Below are 18959 nucleotides of genomic sequence, written 5' to 3' on the forward strand. Positions count from 1 at the left end.
GTGGGTGTGCGACCAGCATGGATCCAGACCAGGCTGCGCATCCGCGCAGTCTGGTCAGGCTCCATGCTAATCGCTTTTAAAGCCTATTGGAATTGGAGAAACTGTTAGCGAACAGCATGGATCCTGACCAGACTGCGCGGATGCGCAGGCTGGTCTGGATCCATGCTGGCCGCACACCCACTATGTTGGTTTTCCCATGGCGCGGCTCATTTTACATTAATAACGACTTATTTTCTCATATTTTAAGACTATATTTCTAGCCCAGTTACAGATTTAAGCTCGGTATGTCCATACAGTTATATTTTTTCTGCAAACGAGAAAATTCTAGAAGACTTGTCTACCATTATATCCTTTCCTATTGGACTTTCACCACAGTATGGCATATGTATCATATATGTATTTTATTTTGGGAATAAATATATGTTTTAACTAAAGCAGAACGTAATTTCTATTTCAAATTGTTTTCGGATGTAACAAGTACTGCTCGACATGAACCTGTTGGCAATTTATTTAAATGTTTCGAAAACAGACTTTAAAGCAATGTGTATTTTCTCCATTGTCACCGTTCATATATCATTGCTAGATAGAAAACTATTTCAAGTGGTATATATATGGAAGTAAACATAAAGACAGAAAGTCAGCACGCATGCGATCATGTTATCTCAAAGCCAATAGATAATATTTTTTCAGTTCGATCATTTTTAAGGAGAAGGAAACCTTTGCAGTTTATGATTAAAAACGTATTAAAATCTCATTGTAGACTAGAATAGAATATTGACATTTGATAACAAACATTAAAACAGTTGCAAAATTCCAATTAAAATATTGTTTATAGAACTATTTCATAATTTGATTGATTAAATATCTAACGTTTACTAAAGTAATACATAAGGTAAAAATTAAGACAGAACATTAAATGTAACATTAGAGAATGAGATGGGTACCAATTGAGTACGGTTGTGAATTCAAAGTAGGTACTACTGTTATTATGTTTGAATACCTAAATACTTATATAATTAGTTTTATTATTCAGTGTACGACATCGACCAAAACCTTGCACTGAAATGCCTTTGTTTCATGTAGTGTATAAAATTCCCCTAGTTGACAAATCATATGTAAGAGCGATGTCTACGTATCGTAAACGAATGATGTACGTGAGCTGTTTGATAAACACATTAACTATGAATAATAAGTCACATGATATATGTAATATGTTAAATGTAAGTCAATATGTTTGTCATATTTTTTTTGCTAAGCGCGACAAAAGAAATAAGATATATAAGAAGGTCTTTTGGAGGCATCGAAGGTATTGAAATAAGCAACATCCTCTTGTTCACTAGCACCGACCGTAAGCTTAACCTTTAGCCTGCTAGCGGCAGGTGATTTTGCCTTTGCGACCAGTGCAGACCAAGATCAGCCTGCACATCCGTGCAGTCTGATCATGGTCTGCACTGTACGCTATTCAGTCAGTACATTTTCAGTGAAAACCCCTTCAAATATATATGGTACTGCCCAAATTAAATGACGGACCAGTCCATTTTAGAAATTTAGCAGGCTAAAGGTTAAGCGGGTCTCTGTTATACCAAAGGACCAGAAAATATATGACATCGAGTCAACTTGATGTCGATTTTTTTCATTTTTGTTTTGGAAACCTGAAAAGCGCCTCTCAGTACTGTCATATGAAAATATGTCGTTGAATAACTTTTGCGTCCTACAAGTAAAAACTAAATTATAGTTTCAATAAGCCCCTTCGGCAGACAATGCAACCATTCTTCCGGTGATTTTGTTTCAATATTTGATTCCATTTGTTCAACTGTTTTTTAAATGACATAAAAGTGTAGTCAATACCCTTGTAAAGCCAGTAATGATTAAAATTTGTAAATACTCTAGTAAGCCCAGCATAGTTTAGAATTTGTAAATAAAATGATGTTGATTGGGATACTCCATTTTGTTCATCAGCCACTAAGAAAAACGGTTTGGCTGCATTTGTTTTTTTTTATCCAACTTGAAGAAACATTTGTTTTAATAGAGGAAAGTGTGTAAATCAAACCTTTACACAGATACTGTTCTAAAAAGTTGTTTTTTTTGTTGGGTTTAACGTCGCACCGACACAACGATAGATCACATAGCGACTTTCCAGCTTTGATGGTGGAGAAATACCCTAGGTGCTCGTCCGTGCATTATTTCGTCAGGTACGGGCTCCTGGGTAGAACCACCAAGCTTTCTCATTAAATGAAAATGATTTATTAAGAAAATGAAATACAATATACTGCCAATCAACCCTTTTTGAAGCCGATTTTGACAAAATGATGAATAAACAAACAACTGTTTTAAAAGGAGATTTACATCAGCATATTAAGTGAATCTCAAGAATTGTGATAAAGATTTGAAACACCAGTCCGCATGTACAGCTGGACATTACTCATTGTAATTAACGAAAATATGATAATTATTTTTTGTTTGCATATATGCCGCTGTTTAATTGACCAAAACTGACCAAATTAATGTTGAGGTTCACATACAAGTGTTGGTAATGTGGACAGTTTGACAGATGTTGCACTTGCGGGCACTCATTGGCATATACGCGATCCATATCCTAAATCGCCAGTAAGGCTAAAACATGTCACTGAGGTCTTATCTGCCCATCTAGTTGAACATTTTATTTACGTATACATAAAGCCAGGCCCAGAAAACAACATATAAAAGTATAAATATCATTCATGACTGTACTAAAAGAGACCAAGCTCACATTGGTTATTTTACTATAATTCTATACGTAGTAAATAAATGATGCATTTATTTAAAAATAAACAATGTACCAGTAATGGTTATCTTACGATGTAAGAATTGTTGCAGTTACCTCCTAACTGAGGCATGTATTATTATTAGATTATCAGACTGAGAATCTGTATAGAAGCTCTCTCGAGGTCCAAAGCAGTCGCAACCGTTATAATAAACTCAAAATTTATCGTAAAATTTTAGATGATAGGCAAACTGGTACAATTGTACATAATTAAAAAATAGGTTCGAAATCCAACTACATCTGATGTAATAAAAGGTGAGTACCAACTTTATATACAGCAGTTAAAAATGGTATAAAATAACATCTGCGAGAAGAACCTTTGGAAGCATAGAAACCAACCAAACAACATGATAGAAGACTCGGTTTGATTATCATTAAGTCTGTTCATAAGAGGTAATGAAATGTGTAACACCTCTCCCCCCTTCCCCCTCCAGTCTCCTCCAGCCCCCCTCCCCTCCCCCCCCCCCCAGCACCGATTTAAAAAATCTACAACACAGTATTACAGAAAAGAAAGTAAAGAAATGCATCAAATCAAAACCTAATGAAACATAACTGTTTTTGTCAAAAGGTAATATCATTTGTTAACGTGTTTGCTAAATAAAACAACCCAACAATACATTTAACTATGAGTTAGTATGATTAGGTGTATAAGTTATCAGGACGTTAACATATTACACATGCTGGTTTGACATATTTACGGCTTTCCCGAATAAAATATATGTTCCTTTTCATAATGAGATGCATTTAGGTGAGATTTTGTGTACCCAAACGAGTACTTTACCACACTATTTACATATCGGCCTAGTTTGCTTTCCCCTTGCTGTAAACTGACCAAAAGCCCTACTTGTAGGCTTTGTGACCGGAGCGACTGTTGCTTTCTTAATATTAACTTGCAATTTAATATCAGGAATTGTTCATTTTTTGCTTGATTGTCCGCTCCACATGCAATATAATATAATGAACAATAATCATGCATAGGTCAGACATGTATATTATTACTTTTACTACACATTTCTGAGCCAAGATATTAGGATGCATATCGGTCTCGATTTCAGCTAGATTATTGTATTAAACACTAATATAATTTCATCTAGATCAATGAACGAAGTTTCACTTCTTTGTCTTAGTCTGCTTTTACATGGAGTTGATTTTAACTCATGTTGACATATAATTATAAAAACATTTTACTGCTTGAAAAGTTCTGCCATCAACCCTAACACGATTTATCTTCCGACGGAGACATAGATTTTCTACACAACTGTACATTCCCTGATGTTATAAAATGTGTGTTTTATTCTTGTCCAAGTAAGACTGATGCGCATATCTTCTGTGGAGATCCATTTTGTTCATCAACAAGTTTATTATCCATCAGCTACTCTGATATTCAATAAAAACTGCTGAAAACAAAATAATCGTATGACATTGCCATGTCAGAAAGGAATGTTTAGATGTAACATGTAAAGTAAAGTTCTTCATATATTATTATCTGTATTAGTTTAAGCAGATATAAACAAAAATCGTGACACATTTCACATGGAAATATAATATGATCATATAACAACTCTTTGCACTTGCATGATATAACAGTTTCTTTGCACTTGCATTGCACGAACTATTTTTGGGACAGATTAATGCACGAAATTATTACAGTACCTTGACATCTCATTGACAACGTAACAATGCAATTGATAAATCAAATTAAGCTAGTTTTAGTTATGAATTTACCCCTCTATTTAAATACTTCAAAATGAATTTCACACAATGGCATTTTAGACCGGTAGCTAGAATACATGTAATAGAAAGAGCATTGAAACTCGAGGGTAAACGATTTGTACGAATAAATCGTTTACCCGAGAGTTTTAATGTTCTTTCTGTTTTGTATCATCGCCATCCATATATGGTAGTTCAGTAGGCGTTCCACATTGCCATATATAGCAGTTCAGTGAGTACTTAAAATCCTTGCTTTACAAATGTGTAAAGTCCAGGTAAAATAAACCAATGCGAGAACAGAAAATCAATAAAATACACTTCGCTGTCTGCTAATCCAGACTAGCTGGGATACTTTCCTATCCAACGGTGCGGTAACTAGCGTGTAACTTTTAGTTACCGCACCTTGCACTCAGTGTATACGATTTACCTGCACCAAACTTGTTAAGAAAAGACTACGAGCTATGATACAATTATTTGTGTCATACTTTTACATATAATAATAGACAACATAATGAAATAAAGTAAATAAGATCCTTTGTAGGCATAGAACACAACCAAGCAAAATATTAGCAATCTCGGCTTAAGAGGAATTAGATTTATCTGTGAATGGACTGGACCGGAAATTATTAAATAAAAGGTTGACCTTTTCAGATTGCCATACAATACTTAGAGTGTTATTGCAAAGGTTAATATAATCTATAAGAAGACATTCGCAATCAAGCCGAATAGCAGACTCTGGTCAGTTGAATTTGTTCAGGATAGGTATTGAAATGTACAACACACCTCATACCCAATGCCCTTGGCTTAAATTCAAACTTTGTGATAGTGCAACATATAATTGTCTGTGTGCTAAAGACAGAATAGGAATAACAGGAGTCTAAAAAACTTGCAGTTAAAAGTTTATAATATGTTATTATATAAATGTAAGACCAAGTAATGTTTTCTAATATCTGTATGATTAGTTCAACTAAATGAACGATTTCTCTTCTCCATCTTCTTAAAATTCTTATTGGCAGCCCATTTAAACTTCACAAAAACATTAAAGAACATCATGTTAGTTTACAAAATTAATCAATTCCACAAACACTGCCATATATTTTAACAAATTTATTTTTTTTTGACTCAAAAATGTGTCACAATTAAGGTTTACTGAAAATGAAACCTCTAAACATACGCCATGTTACATATGTACAGCAGGTCCCGAAACTTTGACTATTTTTTCTGACAAAATTGTTTCCCCTTTTTCACTCGGAAATTTTCCCAAAATTGAAATTCCTTTCAATATTTTTAAACCTGTTGATGCATTCGATCAAAACTTCACAAAAAAGTTTAAAATCATTATCTCAGTTTACACATCAAGTTCCATGAGTCCGTCTTTGATGTTTACAAAATTACCCCCTTTATGACTTGCCGATGTGTGGCCCTGACTGTGCTGTGCTCTGTGCATCTAAGAAATCTATCCTTACCTTTATTTTTTGAAAATGTGTAAAAATAGAGGTTTACTAAAACTTAACATCTCTGAAACCATTGAAGACATTTCATTGTAATTTAAAAACATGTTATAAGGAACATCAGCAAAATTCATTAAACAGTTCTTTGTTTTGACAAAATAATTTTCTTTTTTGCATTTGGAAAAATGTCCCCAAAACACAATTTTCTTCAATATTTTCAAACATATGCATAAACTGGGTAAGAGATCTAGTGGTATAGTGCATTATACATTTCTAATTAAGTTCAATGTTTATTTTAACAAAATTACACCCCCTTTTAGACTTGTCTGTCGTTGGAAAATATGACAAAATATATTTTACTTAAATTGCCCTAAAACTAATGGAGATATTTCATTAGGCTTTTATATTAACGTCTAGGCTCAGAGGCTCTCATACAGTGACACAACATGTCCCATAACTCTGCCTACTTTGTACAAAATTGTCTCTCTTTTTTAAATTGTACTTCATATTTGATAATTAAAACAGCTGCAGGGAACTTACTGTTACTCGTGTCACATTTTCAAGACAGGAGTCTTTCGAAAACAGAAGCGAGTACTATTGAACTGGAATATTCGCAATGGAAGACCAAGTACAGTGAGTGGTTAATTAATTTGATACGGTTAATCGTGTCATTAAGGGCTCAATAGTCAAATTTCTGCCCTGAATAATAATGAAGTTATCCCCTTTTGTTCAGTTATTAACATTTTAGCAACATCTTTGACAAAACTGTGGGGAATTTAATATAGTTTTTTCGCAACAAAAAGTTATAATAAATTGATTTAGGGTTCTCTTTGTCTTATCCTTTATTAGCTTTTCATATTTTATTTTATACTTTAAGACGAAAATTTTCAATCCACTGATAAGAGATTGTCACGTAGAACATAAGGTTAAAAGATACAGTGAAGATTATTTATGAACGTAAACTTTTTAGCTTTAGTTGGGGTATGGATCCATCTTTATTGATATCCCTAGTTTTTCTTGCATTCGCCTTGATATTTTCAATAGAATGTTTCAAAGTACCATCATGTGTAAAAATCACCAAATTTTGTGAGATTATGCTTGAGAGATACACTATCGATCGAAAATTTTACAAAAAGATCTGCAAATGCAAAAATGAAAAATCATTTTTTTTTGCGTTAGCCAAATTTCGTTTGGGTTGCGTAATATATTTCGCTGCTTAGCAGTTAATGCTCATCTTTAAAGGTATCAAATAATTTGACAAACCAAGAATGCATTTTGAATATTATACTACATACAGTTGAAACTCGATATCTCGAACTCGCTTTTCTAAAAATTCCGGCTATCTCGAAGATATTATGAAGCCCCTTTCCGAAAACACGTGCATAAAATATCATTTTAAGTCGAATTCTGGTTATCTCGAAATTAAAAGCACGATCCCTTTGAGTTTCAACTGTGTACATGTTTGTCATTTGCAAGGTATAACCAGTAAAGGTTAGAGATGCATTACGTGCCGCCCACGTATAATTTAAGTAATAATTTTTCATAAAATGCATTACACTATACTATCTATCTCATATGACGGTACGTTACTCTTTACAACTACCTGCTTTGACATATTAATGAAATATATATTCCGAACATACGCAATTGCAAAGCTTTACGGCAGACATCTGTAATGTTATGACCTGCAATTTACGCGAACAAATTAACTTTTAACGACGATCTGGCATATATTTTATTATAAAATACCTGGTTGAAACTGTGAAATTTATGACAAATTCATACATTTTCATTAAGGATTATTTAAATATGACATAAATATACAGTTGCAAATTCCATTAAAATCTCTGTATATGTTTTCAGTGTAAAACTAATCAGAACTAATTTATTGATAGAATGTTTTCGAACTATATGATGCAAGGAAAGTTCATTCAAACAGTAAAAATAAACCGGCACAGTTTTCAGTCATATTAAATGAAGGTATGTTGACATTGTGCTGGTAAAGAAATTTGATTAATTTCAGACCTTTTTACTGGAGAAAACATATTACAGTCGGGAAATTTTAACTGATTCTAACACTCTTATTTTATATCAAATCTTTAATTAATATTAACTCAACTACTATCAACTAGAAGTGGAATATTGCATTTTTTTTATATTTTATTTGGAAAAGCAGCATAGTGTGTATAAAGAATGTTCTTAAAATGATGAGCTGTCACAACTACCAATTTTCATAATGATATAATGGCTTGGGGCCCAGAACAACCTCTTCGTATTCTTTGCAAAAACAATTGCTGCTGACGGCAACAGGTTTATCCTATTGTAACTTGATGATGCAAAGTGCTGTAAGCTCTTCTGGTTTTGTGTACTCTCCCTATAGCCTTGTCCCTTTGTTGTGTTCCGTTACCGGTTGTTACTAGTATACAGTATATGTCAAACCTATTTTTGTAGATGTTTAAACTGTCACTACACACAATATCTTCTGAAAGACTGTTTTAAATGTCGTTTGCGCTTGTTGGAAATGTATGTTTTCTCCGAGTTTTGCCATAAGTTTTATTATTATAATTGTCATTTGTTATTTTATTATAAGTTTTATTTCTTAGTTTGAACATAATGGCTTTCTGTCACCGGTTTCTCCATGAGGACTTTCAGTTTGATCATAACACAGTTACTGGCATTAGCTTCTCTGAATCTTGTTTCCAGCAAGTAAATTCAGTTCGATCATGACTCAGTTACTGGCATTCAGTTCGATTATAACAGATTCCTGTCATTGACTTTTTCACATCTTCTTAAAACTTTCAGTTCGATCGTAAACATTTGCCTATATTGCTTTCTCTAGGACTTGTAGCTTTCTCCAGGACTTGTAGCTTGATCAGATCCGTTTTCCTGCAGTTTCTTTTTTCACATCTTGCTTCAGTTTGATCAAAAACCATTTTTCTGTCGTTGACTTCATTGCTGTTTGCCTCCAACTGTGGTTCTATTTTATCCAGTTTGTTATCTTGAAGAAATTCTAAAGGATCAGTTACATGTAGCAACTGATCAATTATGGAAATATGTACATGGGGAATCTTAGTTCAGGTTCGCTGAGCCATAGATGATCCATGTTCAAATGATTTTTTCATAAAACCATCATACTGCAGCTTTCTTACATTTTTAAATTCATTATTTGTTGCTTGAATATTCACAAAGAATATTTACCTTGTTTCAAATTCCCACAAAAATAACTGGACTGGTACGCAAATTTAGAAAAATGAAGGTTGTCGGTATTTTAACTGTTGTAAAAATTGCGAATGCTATTATTATCAGTATTGCTACATATCTGATTTCCCACTTGCCTTAAACAAAAAACAAAACAAAACAAAAACATATGTACCTACCTACACTTTACTTTTAAGACCAAAAAATTGTTGTTTAACCTTAACATAACTGAAATAGTTTAATGTTGAAAATACGAAAAGAAGGCCTTGTCTTATTAATTAATCACGAATTCTAGTTATTCATAAAATTAATGTGTCCTTCTTGGAAAATAAAGAAAGAAGCATTGTTACTCTAAGAAATACATTACAGTTTGATAGGAGAGTAGTCATTAAGGTGTGTATGTTGGATGCATTTTACCTCTAATACCGTTTATGATTTTTTAACAAGTTTGTCCGGATTGTTTTTATTTGATTATTCAAACCAATTTTCTGGTGTTTGTTTAGTAGCTGGATAATTAATGAATCGGTTGCAGCCAGCACACTGATTTCAATGCGTGGTTTGTTGCCCAATTCATCACGGTTTAGAGTTCAGATGCGCAGGAGTGATACCACGAGGGCGTTAGCCCGTGGTTCGATATTTAAGCATCTAAACGATGAGTCGTGGTAAATTAGACGACAAACCACAAGAAGGCCTTGATTGTTTTTATTTTTACATGTTTATTGAAATATTTTGGTAAAAATTATGCTGGGCTTCAATTAGTCGTGTAGTAATGAACCGGACGTCATGCAGCAATTTGACGTCATAATGCTCTTTTAACGGTCCGTGCGTCAGCTGTTGTTTATCGCAGAATATACAGAGCTTGACTTTTTACTTTGTTTAACTGACAATCAAACCGAGCAATGTTAGAATGTATGATAGAATTCTATTAGCTCAAAAGTAAACGTAAGACCTGATTTACTGGCTTTTCTATAGAATGACTCCTATAACTAGACATATTTGTCATGTAAACACCTCAGTTCTTGTTGCTTCGTTCAAATTCAATTTATACCCAAGGTCAAATAAACCTGCCAGCAATTCTTGAATTTATTTGTCAGATTATGTGGTTGTTTAAAACTTCTAGGCCATTCGTTGGATTTCACGACGTTTGTGACAACTCTTGCGCATAGGAGGCTAAAAAGTCACTAACTTTGACAACATTTTGAAATTACATGACGTAATGCCACCAAAGTTTCGTATATTTAAAAAAAATTCAGGTAAAGTAAGAAGGAATTATTTATTTATTACCAAAACAGGATTTTGTGAAGTCTATTTAAACTCATTTGTTGCGTTTTCCCTCTTAATTTATTTTTTATATTACTAAAGATTTAATTTGCATGTATCATTGGCAATGTTCCATGAATGTATGACTTAATAATAAATATTTCTGTATGTTTATTTGTTGAACTTTGAAACAAAAATATATATTTGCCGATAACTTATTGCAAACTTAAGTCAGAATGAAACATTTTTTTTAAAAATTTGTTTTGCAGTTTCACTAGAAAACATAAGAACGATATTGTAAATGGAGACTTTTATTTTAAGCGACACTGTTGTTATTGCTTCTTCCTAATATGTTAGGTTCTGAGATCTATCTGGTGTGTAGACACTTTATTAACGTAAACCCTTTGAATCAAGTACTGTGTAACACTTTCGTAATCTACCCATTTATCCTACTTAATTGAAAGTACACAAAAACATTTGGTATAGCGATGACACTGCAATTGACTTCCTCAGTCACAGCAAAGGCAGTGAGTAAGCCAGTCAACTGAGCATTTTGGCTTACACATTGCTTAAGCATGCTAAAAGAAAGGCAGTGACCAAGTCAGTTGACTAAACATTTGACTAATTCACTACTGTTTGTTCTGTTATTAAGTATCTTTTTCATATGTATGCTAGCAGAAGGAGAAATATTTTACCATTCACCTAGTCAGTTACACATCTTTTTCTTATATTGTTTTTCTAGTGGACAATTTGTCAGACATTTTATAAATGTGATCTAATACGTAAGTGTATTGAATTCATTTACATAACAATAAGCGTCTCCAAAAAGTATCCAATCACTCGATACAGGTAATTCAACACGTTTTAAACGTTTAAGTCTGCTTTTGCTTGTGATGTTGAATTTTGACACCTCAGACGCTTATTGAAATATAGAAGGAATTCTTACACGTACGTGTGTCCGTACAACCTCTCAATTGTCTGAAAGATGATTTTATTGCGAATACCTGTACCAGAAAACAAATGGCTGAAATGGTGCCACTTTAATAATAAGCATGGAACATATTCATAAAATCTTTTTATTTTCATATACAGTGTGGACATAGACACGAAGATTGCACTGTGGGAAATGTAATTCATCATTAGATCAATTGATAAAATCAATCATATAAGAAACACACATGCGCATTCTGACTACATTTATGATCGTTATTATTTGTTATTACCCGCTGCGGTTTTTGGCCGTAGAACCGTCATAAAACCATAATAAACACGTGAATGGCTTTAACATTCTCAGCCTTAGTAGGTGGGTCTGTCTGTTGCTCATGCACAATCTTTTTTTTTTTTTGTTACTCAGAATTGAAATTACAATGGGAGGTGTAATTCTATTCTTTACATATATTTTAAAAATGAAAATAAGAGTTCCTTATCACGACCTTGAACATTTCAAACTGTTGTTTCTAACTACAGTTTCTGGGCAGTCCACGTACAGCACGGGGGAAACAATATCACGTATGTAATATTTCTTTATATTTGATAATATTTCAATGATGTCTACAACATGGGACTTTGTACAAGCCAGCTTTTTGTACACTGTTAGAGCAGCGAAGCAATAAAATACTACATTTAAAACAAATGAGAGCGAGATACCTAATCATAGACTACTGTTTATTACAGCATTGTGCTTGTTCGTTTTAAATTCACATCGTTTAATTCACGATCTCGTATTATGAATTATTCTATCTTGTTAACCAACATAGTGGGTTTGCGACCAGCATGGATCCAGACCAGCCTGCGCATCCGCGCAGTCTTGTCAGGATCCATGCTGTTCGCTTTTAAAGCCTATTGGAATTGGAGAAACTTTTAGCGACCAGCATGGATCCTGACCAGACTGCGCGGATGCGCAGGCTGGTCTGGATCCATCCTGGTCGCAAACCCACTATGTTGGTTTTCTCATGGCACGGCTCATATGATAATTGCAAACAAACATTCCTGGTAACTCCGGCCTCTATAACTCCGAATCCTTTATTGTTAACTCGTAATATTGCACATCTGTTTTTTGGGGGTTTTTTTTCGGAATAATAGGCTTTGACAATTTATTTTTACATTAATTATATTAAACTGTTCGATTACTTCAAACAAAGAATTTTTTTTAAAGTCATACAATTGAACACATTCATGATTTTACCAGAAAACTATAGGGTTATGTTTTATTACATTTGTTTGTACTTCAGCAGTTAAATAAAATCGTGTCGTTTAATTTTTAGCTCAACAACAACAATAAAAAAATGAGAAGTTCATAAAAGGACAACATTTTATCAAAACATACTCATCTGTCATGTTGCATACCCACTGTAACGAACTAAAAGTGTCAAAACAATAGCAATAACAAAAACAATACAGCTAAACTTTAATTTGAGCCGCACCATGAGAAAACCAACATAGTGCATTTGCGACCAGCTTGGATCCAGACCAGCCTGCGCATCCGCGCAGTCTGGTCAGGATCCATACTGTTCGCTTTCAAAGCCTGCACAGGCTGGTCGCAAATGCACTATGTTGGTTTTCTCATGGTGCGGCTCATTTAATGAATTATTTTGTTTCATGCCCCTGACGGGCGGCATATAGTATCGTCTGCTTGTCTATCCTGACATTGCTTGTCCAAAGCATAACTTAAAATATCCAAGGATTTACTTCAGACTTGGAATACAAGGAGTACAGCATGCCTTAACCGTAACTCTAGCGTACATATTTTGAGTTATTCCCTTTTTTAAAACTTCTCCGTACTTTTCTTGTCCATAAAAAAGACATTGACTTATAACTTTGAGAAATGGTAGATGGCAAAGAGGAGGTGTGCGATGTGTAATGGCCATAACTCAAGTACCAGTTCTTCTTTTAGTTGGCCTATTTTTTTCGGAACAGTGTGTCATTTGGGCAAGTGGGTCGAGGTCAGTTGTCGTATTTACTAAATAGAAAAACAATTATTGGCCAGTAGCGTCAGTTTGAATTAACATATTGTCACCGATCTTGGTATTTAATAAAGTTATATAAAGACCTAGCATGCGATTTTATTTTTGGGTCAATGTTGCAGTTACTAAAAATGAAAATAAAAAGATTTCTACTAAATAATTCAAAATGGGATAATACTTGGGATGTAATTTTGATTACATTTGTGGCATCTCGGATAAAATCTGAAAAGTCTTTCCCTTTTTAAATATTTCCTTTAAAACGTTTAAGTATATGCTTTCTTTGGAAATCGCTATCCTTATTCTTCATTTTAACCAACAGGCCATTTTTACAATAATCGGGCCAGCTGGAATGTAGGTAGGTGACGATAAGTCCTATGTAATAGCACAGGTACAGTTCAGGGGCATATGTTAGTTCACATTGGAGGCTCGTATTTCTATATTAAAGTTTAAAATTTAGTTTAACGCAGGTAAATGACACAGCAAAAATGGAATTACAAGATACTTACTTTTTTCTCTCTTACCATTACACAAACTAAACCCAGTGTATTGTGAGCTATGTTTTTGACATCTTAATCTGAATGGGTCGTTGTAGAAACGTTGACGACAGCTATTTTCGCCAGGACTACTAACGCCCTCTACTTACATAAAAAGCTAAAAGTATATCACTCATATTCACACGTTCCTACCCACATTTAGTTACTTTAACGTCAGATTATGACATTTTTACTCTTCAAAAAACTCACCTTTTGGGCCATAATAATAAATGAATAATGCAATGCTATAAGTAACTTAATTAAGAAATGCACATTAAATGTGCAACCTTCATGTTATGTTAAACTAATTCATACCTCCCTTACGAGAATCAGTGCTACTACAAATTACTGCATATATTGTTCAACCATTCCTCAATAAAAACCTCAGAAAATAAACAACATAAATACAATTTCATGAAATGTATACGATTAAATGCAAGTTTCGATGCATGCCAAAATAAGAATCCTCAAAACTGTAAAATTATTAAGAATTTCGATGGAAGACACTTTACTAGGTCAAATGCAGTATAAAAATAAAAGAATTTGTAACCGAGTCGGGAGAATTCCTTCGATTTCACGAGTTGTCACTTGTTGGTCATTCTGTATACCACTACCATTCGGTTTTGCTGCAACTTTTCATGTAGATTAATAATAACCTAATCATTCAATGTTTCAGGCTACAGGTGTATTATGCATGAAATGCATTTAATATCATATAAACTCTTTCCGTTTCAGAGAGAGAATATGTCGTTATTTCTACCGCTGTGTTTGGTTGCACTGGCGTGTTTCCAGTGTGTCGGTGGGTTTGGTGCAGGAGCTCCTGCAGACCATTGTGGAGCGGCAGCAACTATGAAACCGGGGCATGGTCTTCCATCTCAAACAAGCGATATTCCGTATACTCTAACTACAGTTTCTGGGCAGTCCACGTACAGCACGGGGGAAACAATATCACGTATGTAATATTTCTTTATATTTGATAATATTTCAATGATGTCTACAACATGGGACTTTGTACAAGCCAGCTTTTTGTACACTGTTAGAGCAGCGAAGCAATAAAATACTACATTTAAAACGAATGAGAGCGAGATACCTAATCATAGACTACTGTTTATAACAGCTGTTTGCTTGTTCAGTTTAAATTCACATCGTTCAATTCACGATCTTGTAACATTTATTATTCTATCTTGTTAACAAAGTACGTTCGCAAAAAATTCCACACCCAGGAATTGAAATTTTCACAACATAACAACCCTGCTGCAGTCTTTATTATAAATTTACTTGCTATCTTTTTATTTCTTTATTGACTCATAGTTACGCTAGCAGGAGGCACTTTTACCGGATTCTTGATACAGGCGTTATCATCATCATCTAATACTATCGTAGGCACTATGATTGCTCCTGCCGGAGGACAAAGTCAAGTCTTGTTTTGTGGAGGCTCTGTAAGTAGTAGACTTCGGACAATGTGAAAATTTTGAATTAAATGTCAGTTATATATAAGATTATTCCAATTTACTATACTAAAACAGGTTTTATGTCCCGGTGCATAGTTACATGATTCCTGGATTTCTCATCAAAATGTATGCTTGTCCAGTATTTTGTGAAATATGTGAAATTTATGCCGATTGTGCTAGCTTCTGGAAATAATTCTTTATATAGTATTTGCGTGTGCAATGTAAAAAAGAAGTTCATACTCTCAGCAGTTACGGTATTAAAGCAAACTCTACAACTAACAGGAAGACTGTTCCCTCGACCTTTTTCTATAAGCATTGGAGCGGTATCTGTATTTCATGATAGTTTTCACGTGCACGTATGACCTCTTCAGAAACAACGTAACTCTGTACCTTGAATTACAAATGTAGTAAATCGTAAGCTATTTTTTTAATATTCTTGTACGGTACGATGAAAAAGTTCATAACTATATGACCTAAAGGTGCTTAATTTGTTCAAAGTAAAACTGCCTTTACAAGAGAGTTTGTCACCAAACAATTATTTACTGGAGTGGGCTATGCTATTCTTGCAGACTGTTTTAGTTCAAACAAAGTTATTATGAATAGTGTGTGTACTACTTTATTAATGTGAGTAGGATATGACATAGCAGAAAATTACAACAGAAACATGTGTAGTACATGTGTATATAACTAAATTAAAAGACAAAAACAATGCCTTTGGAGTTACTTAGCTTCTGAATGCTTTGTATTATTAACTTGAATTATCTGGATTTGGTCTTAGTTTGCTTTATTGTGTGAATTTATCAGTATATCCTGATTTAGTCTATTTTATGACTACCGTACTGAAGTTAGTTACATTAACGTAGTAAGATTTACAATTTTAAGAAATTCCAAAATAAAAATAATTTTCAATGAATTTCAAATTTCGTTATCGGCTCTGTCATCATCACTTCTTCCATGTATCACCATAGATTGATATGGTCGGGAGACGAATAGTTATGGAACCACAGTAGACCGCGGATATATTCTTATTGTTCATCACTCATTCCTTGATGACATATATACTGTTTTACTTTACACATCTATTTATAATTACAGGGCAACAATGGAATAACTCATACAAATAAAGTATCAAAATCAAGTTTCAACTTCCAATGGGAGGGTCCAGACACTACCACGAGTGGAGCCGTAACTTTTCTGTATGTGTTTTTTATAGTTTGTAACTTCTTAAAAGAGGCATAACATACGAGCCGCACCATGAGAAAACCAACATAGTGCATTTGCGACCAGCATGGATCCAGACCAGACTGCGCAGCGCAGTCATGATCCATGCTGTTCGCTTTCAAAGCCTATTGCAATTAGAGAAACTGTCAGCGAACAGCATGGATCCTGACCAGACTGCGCGGATGCGCAGGCTGGTCTGGATCCACTGGTCGCAAATGCACTATGTTGGTTTTCTCATGGTGCGACTCACTTATTTATTATTATATGCTATTGAACCACTTATAATGTGCAGAAAGGTTATAAAATTGACGTGTTGGAAACTATGAATCACTTCATCAAAATAAAACCTACAGGGCCAGCAGCAAACTTTTATTTTCAAGAATTTCTTCAAACGCCAGTAGTGAGTTTTATAAGCATGCAGATAAAACAAGCAAAACCCTGTATACGCGTAAAAGACAGATTTTTAAAAAAGCGTTACCTTATAGTAGATAACGTAAAAACGTTTACCATTGGACCATTGTTGATAATTTTTATTCATGTTTATATAACATTGTCGTTTTTATCAGTGTGACAGTCGTGCAAGATTACTCAACATACTGGGTTAAAGAAATGCTGCTGACACTGACTCCAGCCGGAACTGGAACTACTTTATCGGCCATTTCACCAGAGACGGGTCAGACAACTGGCCCACAGCTCACAGTAACACCCCTCCCACAAACTACAGTTGTAAGCTCTTCTGCCAGTTCACCACTAACAACAAAACCTTCTTCACAGGTAACATCTAACAACCCGCTTGATTTTGCTAATGCACGTGTAACCAGGATTGATATTTACACTGCACAAAATAGTGGATATAACGCGCCCACCACTGATTCATACTATGATACTCCTCATAATACTGATAATATAAGAGAATACAACTCCATCAATACTATTAAAGATCTGCATTCTAGCTTTGACCATACTACTCCTGTAAGTAATTTAAAAGAAAACAACAATGTCGCGGCAACAACTGATAGTACTAGTTTACATAACACTGCTAGCAATACAACCGATATTAATACTGATACATATATAAAAAATAATCACACCGATTCTGATATATACCAAAAAATCGTCACAAACTCTGAGCGTACATATGAGACAACCCCGTCGAATGATCGTAGTCAGTATCATACGCCTACTTATTTTAACACTGCCGATTATCACACGGTCGCATACTCAACTAGTCGATTCGAAAATGTGAACCACCGAACAAAAGTTATGAATTCCGATATTCTGTCAACACATATAGGCGGATTACCAAGTGAAGATGGTTCAAGGACAGTAAATCATATATTTTCGGACAAACTAAACGAGACGTTAGCTGCTCCAGAAACTACGACGTTTCCTTTTCATAATTTTAATGTTTTTAATCGTACTGAAACTGTTCCGGGGGTTCAATTAGATAACTGGGCAAATTATCACGAACAAGTAAATTTGACAAATGAAGTATTTGATAAAAACAAAAACTATACAACAAGTTTTGAGATACTTAGAGAGCCATCGAGGAATGACTCTGCAGCTATATTAAACAAGTTTAAGGATACGTGGAAGGACTCGTTGAGAATTACGGAGTTACCATTATCTGATCCAGATCGTATTTTCGATGTCGCCAAACAAATTCTGCAAAAAGACAATACTCGCGACTTAAAATTCAAACATGTAATTGAAATACCAAGAAATATTAACAATGACTTAAGTGATACCCTACTAACAGATTATAGGACAAGTACGGTGCCTATTGAAAATATAAACATTAAAACCGATGAAGTTACAAAAAAACAAGAGGCCAGTACGCCTATAAAGGATTATGTTTCTGAAACTACGCCTGTTTTATTAACCAGCATGCATTTACCAAGAACGACAACTGACAAACATGATTTCAATAACAAAACTGTAATAATGTTTAACAACAATGAATCGGTAAAAGAGACAACGTTAGCACAATCTCAGTGGGATTTATCAACCACACAACCAACAGTTACCATTCAGGGTGGTTCTAGATCTACTACCTTAAAAGAAATAGTAAGTAAATGGATGCGGGAGCATGTACATGACATTCCAGATCCGGTTTCAACTTCAACTGCTGCTTCTAATGATCAAGATGTTAACAAAGGCAAAGATGGCGGCGATACCAAACTTAATGAAACAAACAATGTTAGTAATTTGGACTCGAACTTTCCTGAACAAGAGGTAATAAATGTAGATTGTCAGAGGAAAACGGCATAATGCATGAACATCTAGAGAAACAAGAGCATAAATGTAGAGCTTAGATAGTACTGCAAGTGTTACCGCAAGCGAAATTGTTTTAACCTGAGCAAGGCGCC

At 34.3% G+C, this 18959-nt stretch overlaps 1 protein-coding gene across 2 annotated transcripts in view; it reads left to right on the forward strand.

Annotated features, from left to right (window-relative positions):
• LOC123524668 (putative ferric-chelate reductase 1) overlaps positions 1 to 18959 on the forward strand; it is a 62155-nt gene that overhangs the window by 19255 nt on the left and 23941 nt on the right. For both annotated transcript variants that reach the window (XM_045303024.2, XM_045303023.2), the window contains exons 2-5: positions 14654 to 14870; positions 15230 to 15357; positions 16465 to 16565; positions 17157 to 17364. In XM_045303024.2, the coding sequence (XP_045158959.1) occupies positions 14663 to 14870; positions 15230 to 15357; positions 16465 to 16565; positions 17157 to 17364 (645 nt within the window). In that variant the 5' untranslated portion in view covers positions 14654 to 14662. The remainder of the gene's footprint in view (positions 1 to 14653; positions 14871 to 15229; positions 15358 to 16464; positions 16566 to 17156; positions 17365 to 18959) is intronic.

This window comes from Mercenaria mercenaria, chromosome 3 (assembly GCF_021730395.1).
Source record: "Mercenaria mercenaria strain notata chromosome 3, MADL_Memer_1, whole genome shotgun sequence".
NCBI lineage: Eukaryota > Metazoa > Mollusca > Bivalvia > Venerida > Veneridae > Mercenaria > Mercenaria mercenaria.